This window comes from Ascoidea rubescens (genome assembly GCF_001661345.1).
Source record: "Ascoidea rubescens DSM 1968 unplaced genomic scaffold ASCRUscaffold_9, whole genome shotgun sequence".
Classification (NCBI taxonomy): Eukaryota; Fungi; Ascomycota; class Saccharomycetes; order Ascoideales; family Ascoideaceae; genus Ascoidea; species Ascoidea rubescens.
The window spans coordinates 677,279-693,451 of NW_017962921.1; the positions used below are offsets into that span (position 1 = coordinate 677,279).

Below are 16,173 nucleotides of genomic sequence, written 5' to 3' on the forward strand. Positions count from 1 at the left end.
ATAGTCGTGATCTGGCCCCGCAGTTTTCTTTTCTTCGGCCAATGTGTCAAAAGTGCCATATATAAGGAGTGTTTCTTCCTTTGGTTCCCGATCTTTTCTTGCTTCTCTTCATCTTATCCATCTTATTTCTCATACTTACTCTTCTTATTTGCCTACTGTTCTTTCGGAATACCTGCAATTGTTTTCTGCTGTTTTCTTGCCAAACTCAATTCCTACCAAACCTGCTTTTATTTCCAACCACAATGTCTGCTTTTTTAGTTCCTATTCTTTCTCTCCCAGCCCAACCGGCTATCGTAATTCCCCTTATCTCAATCACCTCAAAGTCAATTGTGTGCTATATGAAGCAACAACAGCTCAGACCCTTTTCAAACAACTCTAGTGATTTTTCCTTTGAAGACTCTTTCAACCCCAAGGTTTTCCAGGAAAGAGAACAATCCAAGGAGAATTTCTACATCAAGAAACATGAAAGGGACTTGTTAAAGAAGCTTAAATCAGAACTAAAGGATACTACTCAAGATGATGTTTCAAGCCCCAGTGATGTTGAATCCAAATCCAAAATAGGCTCAAATGGCGAACTGCTTTAAGCCATTTAAATTCTGATATTTTGACGATTCCTGCTGCTTGTTCAATTCTTGTTTCTCGATGCTTACGCCTTAATTATGCTTAAACTATTACTAAAACTATTCATAGATTCGTTGTCAATCATACAGACTATGTTTAATATTCTATACATATCTTGATGCCGATCTTGATAATACTCACATTTGGTTTTTTTTGATCTTTTCATGAATATTTTTTTTTTTTTTTTAATTCTCATTAACATTTGTTGTTAATATCTTTTTAATTTAATTTGTCGAAGTTAAATCTTTCATTTTTTATTTTTATCGTTTTTTTTCTTCTAATAATCTTCAATTCTTTATTTATAATCTAAATTACATTTATAAAAATATATTAATATATATTTCAATGATGATAAACTATGAAACTATGAATAGTGTAGAAAACAAAAAACAGCTTCTGATATTATTGTTATTTTAAATAATATTTATACTATAGAAATAATTCATTAAAAATAAATTGTTTAATCCATTTCTCTTATGAGTCATTGATTCATTGATTTATTTTGAACTATCTTAAACCATTCAAAAATTATGAAGTCTTGAATAATAAAATTGCTAATGCATCAACGTAAAAATAAATAAAATTGCCCATCTCATGTGTAACATAACTGCCAAAATTCTTACCAACAATACAATGCCATGTAGTTCCATATGTCTTATCCATCTCTTTCTTCAAAAATGCTGCAATATCCTTTTCTAACTTGTATTCGGTTATAGCTTGATCAGACAACTTTAGCACAAATGTTTGCATTTCTTCAACCATATCGGTATTCTTAATAACTTCTATTCAAATTTAATATAATTAAATCAAATTAATTATCCCATCATGTTAGTATTAAAACAATCTTGATAAATCTCAAAAAAATATTTCAAACATTTCAAACATCTTCATAGACTCCAAATCAACTCATTGCAGAGCAGAATGAAATCCTCACCCACTATAAAATTACTTACTCTTATTATCAGCCATCTTGAATACAAAAACAAATACTCTCTATACTAATTACAACAACCTAATGATATCGATTGATATATCTATTATCTTCTCGTAACTTCTGGTTTTTAAGAACTTGTAATAGCTTTTGATTTCAAATCTACAAAGAAAAAAATAATTATAAAATTTCCCAAAATTCCTGCGACCGCCCGCAGCCGGATTCACTTCAACAATAATCCAGAGGATCGCCGCTTTTTTGGGAAAAAGACTCAACCCGGCGAAATTTACTATGTAAAAACCTCTTTCAGTCACTAAAAGTTTCTCCAAGCTCAAAGCACACAGAGATAATTCGGAATTTCCTTCTTCCAAAAAGGGCCCAGATAAAAAGCTCCCATTTCAATCTCAATACAAAATTCACCAAGTTCACCAAAAGAAGCAGAAGAAGCAGAAGAAGCAGAAAAAGAAAAAAAAACCTATAACCCTTGTTCTAATATTCACTAAAAAACAAAGTTTTGCAAAATAACCTTCAGATTTTGCTTTACTTTTTAAACTGAAAGGTGTCTTCTACTTGATATTTATCATCAAACAACTTCTCCATCTGTTGAACATCATTAATATAACTTACCATATTGAAATCATCACCAACTTCCTCATTTTTACTATCCAAGTTGGCATTAAAAACGTATTTTCCCTTTTTTCTTTCATCTAAATAAAATTCAAATAGCTTGTTGCCATTTTTTTTCAATGAATTTATTAAGTCTGTTGTCAAATTTATCTTAATTATCGTAAATTCATTTAAATTGTTATAAACTGCAACCTTTAAATAATTTAAATTCAAGTGTAAATGATTGTTTATATCAAATATCCAATTAGTACCAACTATTTTATAATTGTAATTGTAATTTTTCTTATTGTTAGCTTTTGATTTATCTTTATTATCAAGATTAATTGTCACTGGATTGATATTGAATATTGGTTTAATTAAAATTGGTTTAGGCCAGTTTAAACACCAAATAATTAAATCAGATAATGTTGTAATCAACAATAAATTTTTTAAAAAGGGGTTTTTATGCCATTTAATCGATATTATCTTTGAATTGGTTTTAATAATGGCTATAGGCAAGTTATTTATATCACTATCACTATTATTATTTTCATTATTATTTTCATTATAAATTTCATTATGATTGATATCAAAGATAAATAAAAAATTGTCAAACAAATTGTATTTTATTGCAATCAAATTATTATAGTCAATTAAATGCATCCTCAAGCTCATAAAATGATCATAATCATAGTTAATATCGAAAAATAATGATAAATTATCAACCAAATTAAATTCAACTAAATCTCTATTTATAGTCTTATCAAAATCAGTACAACTATCATTATGGTCACTATCACCTTCGTTCAATATACCGTTAATATTGACATTGTTATAATTAAAAAAAGAAGCATTCTGGGATCTAATATAAAAATTGACAAGATTTGTATCCAAATTTAAAAAGTTATTTGAAAAAATATCTTTTAACTCAACTTTTTTATCCATTTTCCAATACCTTAAATTTAGGTTAGATAAACTAGATAAATTATAAATCAAAGAAATTTTGAAAACTTTCAGTAGTTTAAAACCATTTGAAATATTTAAAACAAAAATTTTTTTATAGTTTAGTTTATCAAAACATAATTCAAATAATACTAATAAATTATTTAAATTATTTGCTAGACACCACTTGAAATTTAAATCATAATGAAAATTGAGAAGTTTTTGATATATTAAATTACCAAATAAATCAACAATCTTTAAATAAATTTTTCTGAAATTTAAATCAATACAAGATAAAAATAAACCATCGAATGACCAATTTAAATACAAAATATTATTCATTAATAAAGTTGATAGATTCATTTCATTGTATAATTGAATGGTACAACTATTATTATTTCCATTTCCATTTCCATTGCCATTGCCATTGCCATTGCCATTGCCATTGCCATTATCATTATCATTATCATTATCATTATCATCATCATCATTATTATTATTATTATTGTTAGATACTAAATTTGATAAAACATTTTTACCATCAATAACTGACAATAGTGATGAAATATTATTATTGAAGGAAAAATTTTTTTTAAAAACATGATTGAAACTCAAGGAGTGAATTGAGTTGAAAATTATAATATTTTTATTACCATTATCATGACTATTGTTATCAAGTGATATTAATTTGGTTGTAGCTTTGTTTTTGTAAAAAAGTATCAAATTCTTATTATCATTATTAAATAACCAATAGAATTTTTCAATAATTAAACTAATACCTGAAATTTGCTTTTGATACACAAAATTTAAATAATCTTTATTAAAAATATCATAAATTTTAATTAAATTTAAATTATCAAAAAAAACTCCAAATTTCATTGAAAATTTCTTATTATTAGATTTTAATGGCTGGAATTTTATTGAATGAACATGGAATTTAACAGAAAAATTTGTTCTATTAAATACTCTATCAGTATTATCATCGCCAAGTAGGTTTATATCAATCAAATCAATTATTCTAACGTTTGTATAATCAATCAATGATATTATGAATAATTTTAAATTAGTTGAAACATACGTTAAAAATTTCCCATCAGGTGAAATTACAGGTAGCAATTTATTAGCAAAGTTATTATACTCTGTAAAGCTGCAAATAAAATTCAAATCATTGCTGCTAGTTTTCTTGGAGTCATTGCGCTTTGTTTCTTTCCTGACTTTGAAAATACTTCGATTCATTAGAACAGATCATTTTGTTTTGTTTTGGTGTGTTAAAAGCTGCGGGACTTTTTTGATGTAAATCTAGAATAGGGCTATTGAGAATTAATGAACCCTAGAATCGCGTAAAATAAATACACAGAAAAATTAAGTCACGATTTGATCTTTTACTGAAGACTATCTGGCTTATGTAAATCTAATTTATATAATTGAAATTGTTTCGAGACCATCAAGACAGCAAAATGTAGTATAAAATTATTGTGAAAACAAGATAAAGCTGCAGCTGGAAAATATTCAACGTTGTTGAGCCAAATCCGTAATTAAGTAACATAAAACTGACCGCCGCAGAACGGCCGGAATATACAATTTTTGATTAGCGGGTAATGCCGGAGAAGTTTGGTTGATTTTCAGTGATACGCCACAAAGAACACTGGTGTTCGTCAATAAAAATAAAAATGCTCGCTAAGTATTCTTTAGCACGTGACTAAAACAGAAAAACTGTTTTAGGAATGTAGTGGCTTGAGAAAACAACAATCCAAAACGTCTTTCGGAGCCTGAGAAAAGAAGAGAAGAGAAGAGAATTCTTTGCCATTATTGAATGAAAATTGATAGCTGATAATTAACAGTTGCTGCACCGGACGTATTGTTACGATATAAATCTGGTGATTATGGAGAACTTCAGGTCCTACGAGTTGAAAGATGCTGAAATTGAGTTTTTTGAACAGTTGTATTGTTCCAAGTATCCATATAAAAAAAATGCAGACAGCGAAGAAGTTGCAAGAGTTAATAATGGTATTGCCGAAGATCTTGAAAACACTCTCAAAACTCAGCTTGATAGCATATATACAGACAAAAAAACACAGGAGTTACAGCCAAACAATACAAATATCGTTGATGAATCTAAAGTTGATCGGCTCATAGAGGAAAATCTTGATAAATTAAATCTCTTTTTTCAAAACATTCAAAAAATAGTTGATGAAAAAGACTCTGTTTTTTTGATTTTTAATGTTTTGAAATACGATTTAATACTGAATTTCCAAGTTTCAAAGAAACTCTTATTGAAAATTGATTTCAGTCTTTTTTTTGAAGATAGTGACAATGAAAATGAGGATACTAGTATTGATATAAATAATTTTAACCATAAATATAATATTGAGAATTATTTAGTGAATTCAATTTTAATTTTAATCAAAAATCTATCATCAAGTCAATTTACGCCTTTAAAATTGAAGTTTTTGCATGCTTTTTTAAATTATTCTTTAAACAATCTCTCGAATAGTCTATCTTTTATCAATGATAGGAACCTATTTCTTTTGATTACTGAAAAGTTTATTAATGGATCTAATCAAATTTTGTTGAATAAGATTAAATTTGATTTGTTGATTCTATATCATTTAATATCTTTTCAAGAGAATTATCTTTTAAATTCTTACATCATACCTAATTTAGATTTCTTAAAACAACTAATTAAAATCATGATTCATCTTTCAATATTTCGGAATTTTGATTTTCAATCAAACATTATTAATCAGATAAACTCATTAAATTTCTTTATTTTAATCAATTTAATCAATAATTATCAAAATGAAATGAACTCTTTATCAATTAATGATTTAACTAATTTAATTATTAAAAGTTTAAATACTCAGCTATCTTTTAACATCAATTCTAATTTAAATTTAATCATGCTACTCAAGTTTTTGATTTTAGTTATTCCGGTTTTAAATTCTTTAATTCCTAAAATTCTATTAAATTATAAAACTTATTTGATTGATTTATTGAATAATTACAATAAAGTCATTGGTAAATACAATCCTATTCAAAATAACGAAGATAGTGAAAAGAATGAAAATATTATAAAGGAATCTTATTCACATGTTAACATTTTAATCTTATTAAATGATTTAATATTGATTGATCAAAATTCAAAATATTTAATCATTAATGATTTATTTTCAATTTTACTGAATTTTTCTAATTTTCATAATCCAAATTTTAAAAATAAAGAGAATATATTAGATAAATCAAATGAATCAATTTTTTTATTATCAAATTTAATTTTGATTAAAGTTTATAATATTTTATCCAGTATTTCTTCAAATGATTCAAACAACTACAATATAACTAATGAGAATATTGATATTTCTCAAATTTTCGATAAATTATGCAATGAATTATTAAAAATAAATAAAGTTGGTACTTTAATGAATATCAATGACTTCAACACTTCGATTTTAATTGAATCATTTGCATATTTATCATTGATTAATTCAGTGAAATCTAAACTATTTGAATTTGAAAAACCAAAAATTGAGGTTGAAGTCCAAGCTGAAACTGGAACTAAAATTGAAGTTAAAAGTGAAGCTAAGTATAATTTTTACATGATTATTAAAGTGCTTTATAAGACTTTAGTTGCTAATTTTACAATTGATAATTTGTTACATCACAACGAAAAAATTTTTGGATTAATTTTATTTTTTTCGAATTTAATTTCGTTTAATGATATCTATAAATCCAAAGATGAAAAAACTCAATTATTAAATTCATTGAAACATAATAATATTAAAAAATCTGCCTTAATGTTAAATGAAGAAAAATATTATTTAAAGAATGATAAAAATATAAGAAAATTAATCAATTTATTATTAAATGAAACGACACCATTTATTGGAAACTCTAAAGGGAATTTAATTTCAATTTTTTCGGATAAGAAAATTCAATTTGATAAAATTTCCTCAAATTGTTTAAATCAAATAATTAAAATTTTTTATAATATATCATTGGAAAGATCTTTTAGAAAGATTTTGGTTAAAAATGGGGCACTTAATTTTATACTCAAATATTTAATTCAATTAGATAATGTTATTAAAAGCAAAGGTAGAGAATATATTAATATTGAATTTCGAAATTATGCATTAAGAGGTTTAAATAAAATATTGATTTCAGTTGATCCCAATTTGATTTTTCAAAAATATTCAAATGTGATTGTTATACCTTATTTAAGTGAATTGTTAACGAATCAGGTGGATTCTAATAAGTTGGATATCTTTGAGGCATTGCTATCGCTAACAAATCTAGCCTCGATTGAAGATAATAAATTGAAGAATAAAATTTGTGCTGAAAATTTCGAGACTATTCACGATTTTATTATTTCAGATGATGATTTAATTGCTCAGAGAGCGCTAGAATTAATAGGAAATTTAATCACTAGTCCTTCCACTGCAGAAAAATATTTTGATTTAGACAACAGAAAATCAGTTAATAAATTGGAAATTTTAGTGAATATAGTTGATCATGTTAATATTAATGTGGGCATCGCAGCAATCAATATATTTGCTATTATTAGTGATTTTGATATTATTAGCGAAAGGTTAACCAGAGAACGATTAGGATTAAAACTTTGTGATATTATTTTTCGAAAATACAATGAAGAGTACAATGAAGAGTTTATTCAAAGAGCTACCTATGTTATTTATAACTTTGTTGAAAGCTATCAAGATAAAAAATTTGGAGAAAAATTGGTTAAAGATGGAAATCTTCGAACAGGAATAGAGAACATTCTCTCTAATTGTGCAGATGAAGAGATTTCTAATATAATTGCAATGACAATCAGCAAACTTTGGCAAAAACAAAGAACTATTTATTAAAAAAGAAAAAATGGAAGATGATTAATAAATATTACGTTATTAATCGATGGATTTATTGGGTTGATTTTCTCACAAAAGGGGAAAAGAATAGAAAAGAGTAAAATGAATACTAATATTTTTTTTTCAATTGTAAATCTATTTAAATTTCGATAATATCATCAACTTTATTGATTTTTGGAGCAAATTTGATTGCCATTTCAACAGCAGCTGAACCCCAATCCTCGCCATGATTATGAGTAGCATGATTTTTATCATTGGGTAATACTAATCCACTTCTAATTTTTGCTTGATCTTCAGTAAGGCAGGTTAATAAGCCAAAAATAATCGGAATATCAATAATTTTTTGCAAGCTCATTAATTCCAATGTAACAGCATTTGAAATGTATTCAAAATGCATAGTCGAACCCTTGATAAGGACCCCAATGGAGATAATTGCATTTAAGTCGCTATTGTTGTTGAAGAATTTTTTAGTGGCGAAAGGCAATTCAAAAGAACCAGGAACGGATTCAATGAGAATATTTTCTTTTTTGACATTTAATTTCTTTAGGTTTTTAATTGCACCAGAGACTAACGAATCTATAATCTCTTTGTTCCAACGAGCATAAATAATACCAATTTTCAAATTTGATCCTAGAAAGAAATAGACATTAACATCTGTTAGTTATGGATGTGTTTGTCATTGCTGGAATTGAGCTCGTATGAGCAACACATACCATCATAGGCCTGATCCAAACCACCAATTCCTTTAATTTCAGCCATTGTTTGTCTCTAAAAACTCACAAAATATATTACTTTGTTTCCAAAGAAGCTTTACAAAAGAAATGCCTTTAAAAGATGATCAAAAAGACGATTTGTGACCAAGAGCCACGTGCCAATGGTCGGAAAGAGCAAAAAGACCAAAGAAGAGAAATGAGAAGATGAAAGTGAGTGAAAATAAATGAGAATGAACGAGAATGTATATAGAGATATGTAGTGGTCTTTATGTGGAATTAAAGCGATGAATCAGATAGTGATTCTGGCGAAGGAAGCTGTGTAGTATCATTGTTAGCAGTAAGATTAATGTAGAATCTTTCAAGAGCCACTTTCACGCCCATTTCAGCAGCAGCTGCACCCCATTCTTCGTAGTAGGAAAGAGCGCTGGGGTCTATATTGCTGTCATTGTTGTCGTTTTGGTATTGCTCATTGGTGAGAGTCAAAAGCCCAAAGATGATGGGAACATCGATTAATCGCTGGACAATGGTTAACTCCTTCGTGACCAATTCAGAATAGTCCACCTGCATCGAATCTCCTTTAATTAATAAAACCCCAATTGGTATAACAATATCTAAATCTTTGTGAATCCTCTTTTGGTTGCTCACAAATATTTTTGTGCCAACAGGCAATTCAATATAGGCTGGAACACTCTGGATTATTATATTTCTCTCCAGGATGCCCAAACCAATCAACTTCTTAATAGTTCCATTGACGATTAAATCGATAATGGTTCTATTCCATGTAGCGTGGATTATTCCAATTCTTAAATTCAAAACAACATCCAATTTCTTAGACATTTTTATCTTGTTTTCATCATCAAAATGAAAAAAGTTATCACTGGTACCTGTATCATTATGATTTTCATTGTTAGAACTATCACTGTGATTACCATCGTGGTTCGCAGCATTATTATCACAACATATATTGTCATTGGTAAGATGGCGATGACTGCTTTTGGTGTCAGTATTAGTGTTTATAATGCTGTTGGTACCTTTGCTTGTATGTTTGTTAATTTGGTTGTCATTTTCAGTTTCATTTTCAGTCTCATTTTCATAAGAATCACTGGATATATGATGAGCTTTATAAGATTGAATAACTAAATTCATTGAATCCTCAGTTGACATTATTTCATCTAACAATATTCATTTCCTTTTAGTAGAACTTTGAAATTTGATAACTTTGATTATCTCGTGAGCAAGTCTCTTAATAAGTTCGTTAGTACTGCTTCAAATTCTAAAATAAGCACTTGAATAAACAATTAAACAAACAACAAAATAAAGAATTGAATAGAAAAGTGGATGAAATATTTGATCTGTTATGGAGACTCCCTCTTTATATACCAATTTTAGGTTCTGGGCAACCTCTGAAAGCGATGCTCCCCTCACAAATCCTAATCCGTTTCCAGAGGGGTGACAGGTGTGCGCTAGGGGGTCAGAAATTAGAAAAGGCTTTTGGGACAGTCCGGGTGGGTTTTTTTTTTTTTCAATTTGGCCGTTTTGGGACGTGAAAAATTCACTAGTGATTGATTGAAAGTAATCGAAGCAGTTTACAATACAAATAATAAACCTCAAAATACCAGTATATTGAAGATGAGTGGCGAGAAAAATTCCCTTGTACTGACAGAAAAGAAAAAACTCACAAAGAAACAGTTGAAAACATTAAACTTTCGTTTAAAAACTGATAATAAAAAGCGAAAATTAACCTCAGATGATGATCCAAAAGATGAGAAAAAAGACAAAATTGTAAATGCTGAAATAAAAGATGATTTGAAAAGCGAAGAACCTACTAAAAAGAAAAGGAAAACACGAAGAGGCAAGAAAAATAGAGATAAAGAAGACTCAGCTGCTCCAAGGTTTTTGCTATTTGTTGGAAATTTACCATATGAAGTCACTGAAAAGGAAATCTCAGAAAATTTTAGTAAAAGTAAACCTGATGAAATTAGAATAAGAAAAGACAAGGGAATTGCATTTTTAGAATTCAAAGGTGATAACATTAAACAGAGAATGGACATTGCTTTAAAACAGCATAGACATAACTTTTTAACTACAACCAGAAAGATCAACGTCGAATTAACTGCTGGTGGTGGTGGGAATACAAAGGCTAGATTAGAAAAGATCAAAGCCAAAAATGGGAAATTGATGGAAGAAAGAAGACAACAAATCATAGAGGAAGACATAAAATCTAGAGAAAAGAAGAAAAATAGCACAACCAACTCTCAATCCACAGAAAAGAAGTCTGCAACTGATAATCTCCAAACCAGCGCTGTTCATCCTTCTCGTTTGAAGCTCATGAACAAGCTTAAAAAATAAGCAGCATTTTTCACTATTATTCCAAATTGAAGTGCAATAAAAATTCTTCTTTATAGACAGTTTAATAAATTAAAATATATAAAGAAGCCCCGTTGAAAGTGAGCAGATACAGAGAAATAAGAACAAAGAGAGTATACATCTAGCTGATTCCCTCCGGAAATGCGATATTTCCTCTTTAGTCTTTGGTCTTTCTTTGTGGTGCTAAAAGCAGGGCCAAATTGGCTTTTGTGTAGTTTCTCTCTCGAAATTAAAAAAAAAGTTAAAAAGGAACAGAAATGACCAAAATGATCCGAATTTTTGTTAAAGTTCCAAGTTCTTCAGTGTTTTTTTGTTTTCTTCTTTAGACAAATAAATTTCTTTGCATTATTTAATATATTCATTCGAAAATGAGTCGAAGTTCTACAATGATTGAACAATTAAATCAACTACCTCATAACTTTGTTGATAAGATTTTTGGTTATTTGGATTACAACAGTCTTTATTCTATTTCTTATTCAAACGATGAAATAATTGGCGTTTTATCATCTAAAAATCTTTTTTCTTCAATCAGTATAATTAACCAGGGCATTGAATTTGATAGGTTGACAATCAATGTTGAGGATATCAAATTTTTTACCGATAAAATTATTGATTTAAATGAGCATTTAAAATTAAATCTAAGTTTATTATCCATTACCACAGAACAAATCATTTCATTAAAAAATCTAATATCTGATATTAAATTTTTAAAAGCATTGGTTATTAGATTGAATGCAAGTCCCAATTTTAATTATTCAGCTTTAGCTTACCAAGATAACACTATGGAAATTGGTTTCGAATCAGACATAGATGAAGCAATGAGTTTTGAAACTCATAATCACGATCAAGACCAAGATGAAGTTATGTTGGCTGATACTGATCAACTCTCTTCTTTTGAAGGCAATGAAGACAATGAAGACCATGAAGGCAATGAGATCAATGAAATCAATCAATTTTATATTGATGATGATAGAGATGGTGAATTACTCTCATCACAATCTGAAAACTCCTTTCAATCCCAACTATTGGTGAATAATTTAACAAATCAATTTAAGGATTCATTGTTACAAATATTATCTCGAACTTCAATGAAAGAAAATTTGCATGAGTTCAAACTTATTTTCATTTCAAATAAAGATACTTCTAACGATTTGGGTGTTTTAAATGTTTTATCTCAATATAAAAATTTGAGAAGGTTAGGATTGTTTTTTTCAAACTGTGTTCCAGGAATACTTTACATAACCAACTTGGATCCAGAATTCTGCTTTAATTTATTATATTTTAAAGTGTCTAACATAATTTTGGAACCTTTCACTGGACGCAATTTTTGGAATTTAATATCTCTTGGAATGAAGAAAAATAGATTGGGAGAAATTCCTGTTATGGACTCTTTGTTAAATCTCACCAGATTAAATTTATCTTTAAACAGATTAAGAAAAATCAACAGATTATCTTACTTTGTCAATTTAATGCATTTAAATTTGGATTTCAATAAAATTATAAAAATTGAAAATTTATCAAGCTTAAATGAGTTGGTTTCCTTAAGTTTGAGAGAGAATAATATAAAAACAATAGAAAATTTAAACAATTTAAAACATTTGGTTTATTTAAACCTTTCTGGAAATCCATTGAAAAAAATTGAAAATTTAAAACATCTAAGAAGCCTTCAAGAGTTGGCACTATCACAAACAAAAATATCCCAAATTGAAAATTTGGATGAATTAACTGAGCTCACATTTTTGGACATTTCTCGCTGTTTTATTAAGAAAATCGAAAATTTAACTAAACAAACAAAGATAACATTTTTAGATCTATCTTATAATCAAATCACTGAGCTTGAAGGACTAGACCATCTTTCTGTGTTGGACGAGCTATATCTAAGCAACAACAGAATCACCGAGATTAAAAACCTACCCCAATTGCCCCAGTTATCAGAAATTGATTTTGATGACTTGATCACAAAAGATTAATTATGCAGTCGCTTTTTAGAAGTGTTTCATCCACACGCAGTTAATTCCCTAAAATAGTACATAAAATCCGCAGTGTTCCATTCAAAGACCAGTTGAGTTGTTCCTCAAAAAGTATAACCGTCATGTGACCGGTTTCACGTGTTTGTTTCAATATATGCTTATACAGACGTTTATCTGCATCACCATGCATGGTCATATTAGCTGAAGGTGGCCGAGTCGTGGTTTAAGAAAACTAAGAATCGAAAAATGATCAATGTTGATTTTGATAGTGATAATGATAATGAAAATTCTAAAGATGATGATGTTAGCTGCGATAAAACTGTTAGTTGTGATAAAGCCGTTGACTGTATTTGTGTCAAGTATTGTGGCAAATATATAAATGTGGACAATCGCGATAGTTTATCAATAAACAAGGAAGGCATCAGGAAAATATATTATCAAGAGCATAAAAAATTTGAATTGTTTAATGGCATGGAAGACTCTTTTGATTAAAATATAAAAAGATATTATGAAAGGGATATAACCAAAATTAAAGAATTGATAAATGATATATATCTTGGAACAATTTCTCAACAGAATATTGTCTGTAAGTTATCAAAAAGAGGGGCAGTTCATGAATTTGAAAGAGAAATCAATATTCTAAATAATGAAAATCACAAAAACATCATTAAATTTATTGGATTAATTTTGGATCAAAATGATAATTGTTGGAATGGGATTGAAATATTTTGAAGGAGAGAATTTGAATAGAATGAACAAACACGTACTGGATCAAATTGAAAAGGATGTCAATTATTTACATAAAAATAGCTTTTTCCATGGTGATTTGAATCCTGATAATATACTGATTAATGATAAGGATCAAATTAAAATAATAGATTTTGGAGGAGGAGTTTCACCTCAATATAATCCAGATAGGATGGATGGTAAAAAACCTGATTGGATTTGCCTAAAGCTGATTAAAAAAGAATTTGCTAGTAGTGAAAACCTCCCTGAATAATCACGAGAACTTATTTTGTAGTCTGAGTTTTATACTATTCAAACAATACATTTTTTCCTTACTCCATTGTTTGTTTCAAACCTGGCCGCTTTCTATTAAAATGTCTTTAGCATCGAGCTTTCTTTTGCATTTTATTCTAATACCTGCTTCTTCAAATTTAAATATTTCATTGTCGTGTCTGCTGCTGGTTTTTTTTGCTGCACAATATATGGATTGAGTGTACCATCCGGCTCATTTTTTACCTAAGTGCTTAATGCTTAATGAATAAGTAGATTTGAAAAATTTATGTGGAGACACTAAATATTCAGTTTTATTATTCAATGCTAATTTGTTTAGGTTTTTTGTTAATTCAATTTATGATATTTATTGTCCTTGCCTCACTTTAAAATGAATACTTAGAAAACTTACTTTGAATTCTTCACTGCTTGAAGCAACAAAAATTGATACTTGTTTTTAGTCTCCATTTAAATTAAATTTGTTATCCACTATAATTTTATATGAGCCTAATTTACGTGAACGTGATCAAATAAATTTGTTTAATGTATTACATTGTAGGTCTTGATTTCAGCTCTCTTGGCTTGTCGTTAGTTATTTTGCATTCTAAACTCCTTTTTAAGCAATTAGTTGGAATTCACCAGAAACACTAACCTGTTGTATTACCCAATTGAATATTACACCATCCATCTAGTTTTATAGTTTTTGTTTGAAGTGGATATAAATTTTTGAATTAATTAGTTAAATTCAGGTAATTTTAAACCATTGTTAATTTGTTAAAGCGACAAAAGAGAAAAGTTTCTAATCCCAGTTCAACATTTAATTCTTATAGCAAAAATACAGCACAACCTCTTCTAGCACTCACAACCAGATCTTAATGACGTATGAAATGACCAAACAGGTATCATATAGGCAACCCTAAACTCTTCATCTCGGATTGTCTAGTGAATATCCAAAAAGGAAAACCATCAATAAATTTCACCAGTAACCAGTCCTCTGCAAAGCAACCTTCATGACATTTTTGATGATTGTGTCACCATATCCGAAGTTCATTATATCTGCTTTTCTCAAAACGACAGCCGTTTAGTCCACACTCCCTTCCTCCATTTGGATCCCGTCTCTGATTGGTTGGAGTTACACTTCGAGCTGGAGCCCAAAGAAATAGGCACTGAGAATCGCTTTTGATCTGTTCTGGGCCTTCTGAACTGGTTTAATGTTTTTACTTGATCAATCAAGATGATTGATATACTCTTGCACAATTCTTTAATTTCGAGAACACGACCCCAACCATTAGACAGCAATTTCCAAAACTGAGTTAGCATGAATCTTGCAAGTGTTCTCAGAAGGAAATTGAAGAAGTCAATCCTTTCTTACTTAAGATGAATTAAGAATCCCAAGCTGACGAAACTTGAACTATAACTCTTTAAGAAAAAATCAATAAAGAAAACTAAATTAACAAAAGTTTATTGATTGGAAGGCCACATTGAGGTATTCGTTTAATATTTGGGTTTAAGAGTTGATGCCAATTCTCTAATATTTTTAGTTCCTTATTAGATGGCGATTCAACAACATAATGATTTGTAATATCAAACAAACCAATAATTATAATGATAGTTTTACTACTAGTAATAATCATTCTAATCCAAGGTAATTATTCGGATCAGCATTTTTCATTATACGAAATGATGAAGAAGTGCTATCCCAAGAGGCGAGTGTTTTGTTTTTTCTCTAATGATTTTGCTTCTTATGCCGGAGATCTTTGATGGTCCTACATAATTCCAGATTCAAGTCCAACAATAACAATTCAATTGCCGTATGTTATAACGAATCCATGATAATATATTAAGGTAGAGAAGTATATAAGAAAGAAGAACGTAGAAAGGATCCCACGCCTTTTTATATGGGACTGGGTTAGACCCCCAGGGGTCTCAGGAGCACAAGCGTCGAATTCCGGAAAATGGATAGAGACCGAATCTAAAGATCCGGCTGCCACACAACAACTTGACAATTATATCTTTTTATTAATACTAATAATACTTTTTACACTTTTCTAAATTTTTTTCACAACCATTTTAATTCTTTCACAACCAGCTGAATTTTGTCACAATTATCTCAATTTCTTTCACAACTATGGCACTTTTTCTCACAACCATCTTTGTTTTCTTCA

General features: G+C 28.7%; 11 protein-coding genes across 11 annotated transcripts; 6 read left to right on the forward strand and 5 right to left on the reverse strand.

Annotated features, from left to right (window-relative positions):
* Window positions 1–68: 68 nt before the first annotated feature.
* ASCRUDRAFT_157595 (uncharacterized protein) lies at window positions 69–615 on the forward strand. The gene has a single exon (XM_020189372.1). The coding sequence runs from the start codon at window positions 243–245 to the stop codon at window positions 582–584; it is 342 nt and encodes a 113-aa protein (XP_020046532.1). The 5' UTR covers window positions 69–242; the 3' UTR covers window positions 585–615.
* A 366-nt stretch (window positions 616–981) lies between these two features.
* Window positions 982–1,692, reverse strand: DYN2 (dynein light chain). The gene is made up of 2 exons (XM_020193589.1): window positions 1,575–1,692; window positions 982–1,403 (listed from the first exon to the last, which is right to left on the reverse strand). Exons 1-2 carry the CDS (start codon window positions 1,588–1,590, stop codon window positions 1,150–1,152), a joined length of 270 nt encoding a protein of 89 aa, XP_020046533.1. The 5' UTR covers window positions 1,591–1,692; the 3' UTR covers window positions 982–1,149.
* ASCRUDRAFT_76715 (uncharacterized protein) lies at window positions 1,676–3,213 on the reverse strand. Its single transcript, XM_020193590.1, has one exon. The coding sequence runs from the start codon at window positions 3,101–3,103 to the stop codon at window positions 2,093–2,095; it is 1,011 nt and encodes a 336-aa protein (XP_020046534.1). The 5' UTR covers window positions 3,104–3,213; the 3' UTR covers window positions 1,676–2,092.
* A 1,680-nt stretch (window positions 3,214–4,893) lies between these two features.
* On the forward strand, window positions 4,894–5,646 carry ASCRUDRAFT_76716 (uncharacterized protein; the record flags this gene model as incomplete). Its single annotated transcript, XM_020193591.1, has 1 exon — window positions 4,894–5,646. A coding segment is annotated over exon 1 (227 nt), but the record flags the coding sequence as incomplete, so codon positions are not given.
* A 2,439-nt stretch (window positions 5,647–8,085) lies between these two features.
* On the reverse strand, window positions 8,086–8,721 carry ASCRUDRAFT_81653 (6,7-dimethyl-8-ribityllumazine synthase; the record flags this gene model as incomplete). The annotated part of the gene is made up of 3 exons (XM_020194640.1): window positions 8,086–8,097; window positions 8,144–8,592; window positions 8,676–8,721. 3 exons carry the CDS (start codon window positions 8,719–8,721, stop codon window positions 8,086–8,088), a joined length of 507 nt encoding a protein of 168 aa, XP_020046536.1.
* A 230-nt stretch (window positions 8,722–8,951) lies between these two features.
* On the reverse strand, window positions 8,952–9,839 carry ASCRUDRAFT_71255 (Lumazine synthase; the record flags this gene model as incomplete). The annotated part of the gene is made up of 1 exon (XM_020191907.1): window positions 8,952–9,839. The coding sequence occupies one exon, from the start codon at window positions 9,837–9,839 to the stop codon at window positions 8,952–8,954; it is 888 nt and encodes a 295-aa protein (XP_020046537.1).
* Window positions 9,840–10,304: 465 nt separating this feature from the next.
* Window positions 10,305–11,024, forward strand: NOP6 (Nop6p; the record flags this gene model as incomplete). Its single annotated transcript, XM_020190693.1, has 2 exons — window positions 10,305–10,383; window positions 10,423–11,024. 2 exons carry the CDS (start codon window positions 10,305–10,307, stop codon window positions 11,022–11,024), a joined length of 681 nt encoding a protein of 226 aa, XP_020046538.1.
* Window positions 11,025–11,410: 386 nt separating this feature from the next.
* Window positions 11,411–13,012, forward strand: ASCRUDRAFT_8983 (leucine-rich repeat domain-containing protein; the record flags this gene model as incomplete). Its single annotated transcript, XM_020195037.1, has 1 exon — window positions 11,411–13,012. The coding sequence occupies one exon, from the start codon at window positions 11,411–11,413 to the stop codon at window positions 13,010–13,012; it is 1,602 nt and encodes a 533-aa protein (XP_020046539.1).
* Window positions 13,013–13,135: 123 nt separating this feature from the next.
* On the forward strand, window positions 13,136–13,606 carry ASCRUDRAFT_157697 (uncharacterized protein). Its single transcript, XM_020189373.1, has one exon. The coding sequence runs from the start codon at window positions 13,259–13,261 to the stop codon at window positions 13,502–13,504; it is 246 nt and encodes an 81-aa protein (XP_020046540.1). The 5' UTR covers window positions 13,136–13,258; the 3' UTR covers window positions 13,505–13,606.
* Window positions 13,607–13,709: 103 nt separating this feature from the next.
* Window positions 13,710–14,012, forward strand: ASCRUDRAFT_8984 (uncharacterized protein; the record flags this gene model as incomplete). Its single annotated transcript, XM_020195038.1, has 1 exon — window positions 13,710–14,012. One exon carries the CDS (start codon window positions 13,710–13,712, stop codon window positions 14,010–14,012), a length of 303 nt encoding a protein of 100 aa, XP_020046541.1.
* Window positions 14,013–15,073: 1,061 nt separating this feature from the next.
* On the reverse strand, window positions 15,074–15,328 carry ASCRUDRAFT_81658 (uncharacterized protein; the record flags this gene model as incomplete). The annotated part of the gene is made up of 1 exon (XM_020194641.1): window positions 15,074–15,328. One exon carries the CDS (start codon window positions 15,326–15,328, stop codon window positions 15,074–15,076), a length of 255 nt encoding a protein of 84 aa, XP_020046542.1.
* Between the last annotated feature and the right edge of the window lie 845 nt (window positions 15,329–16,173).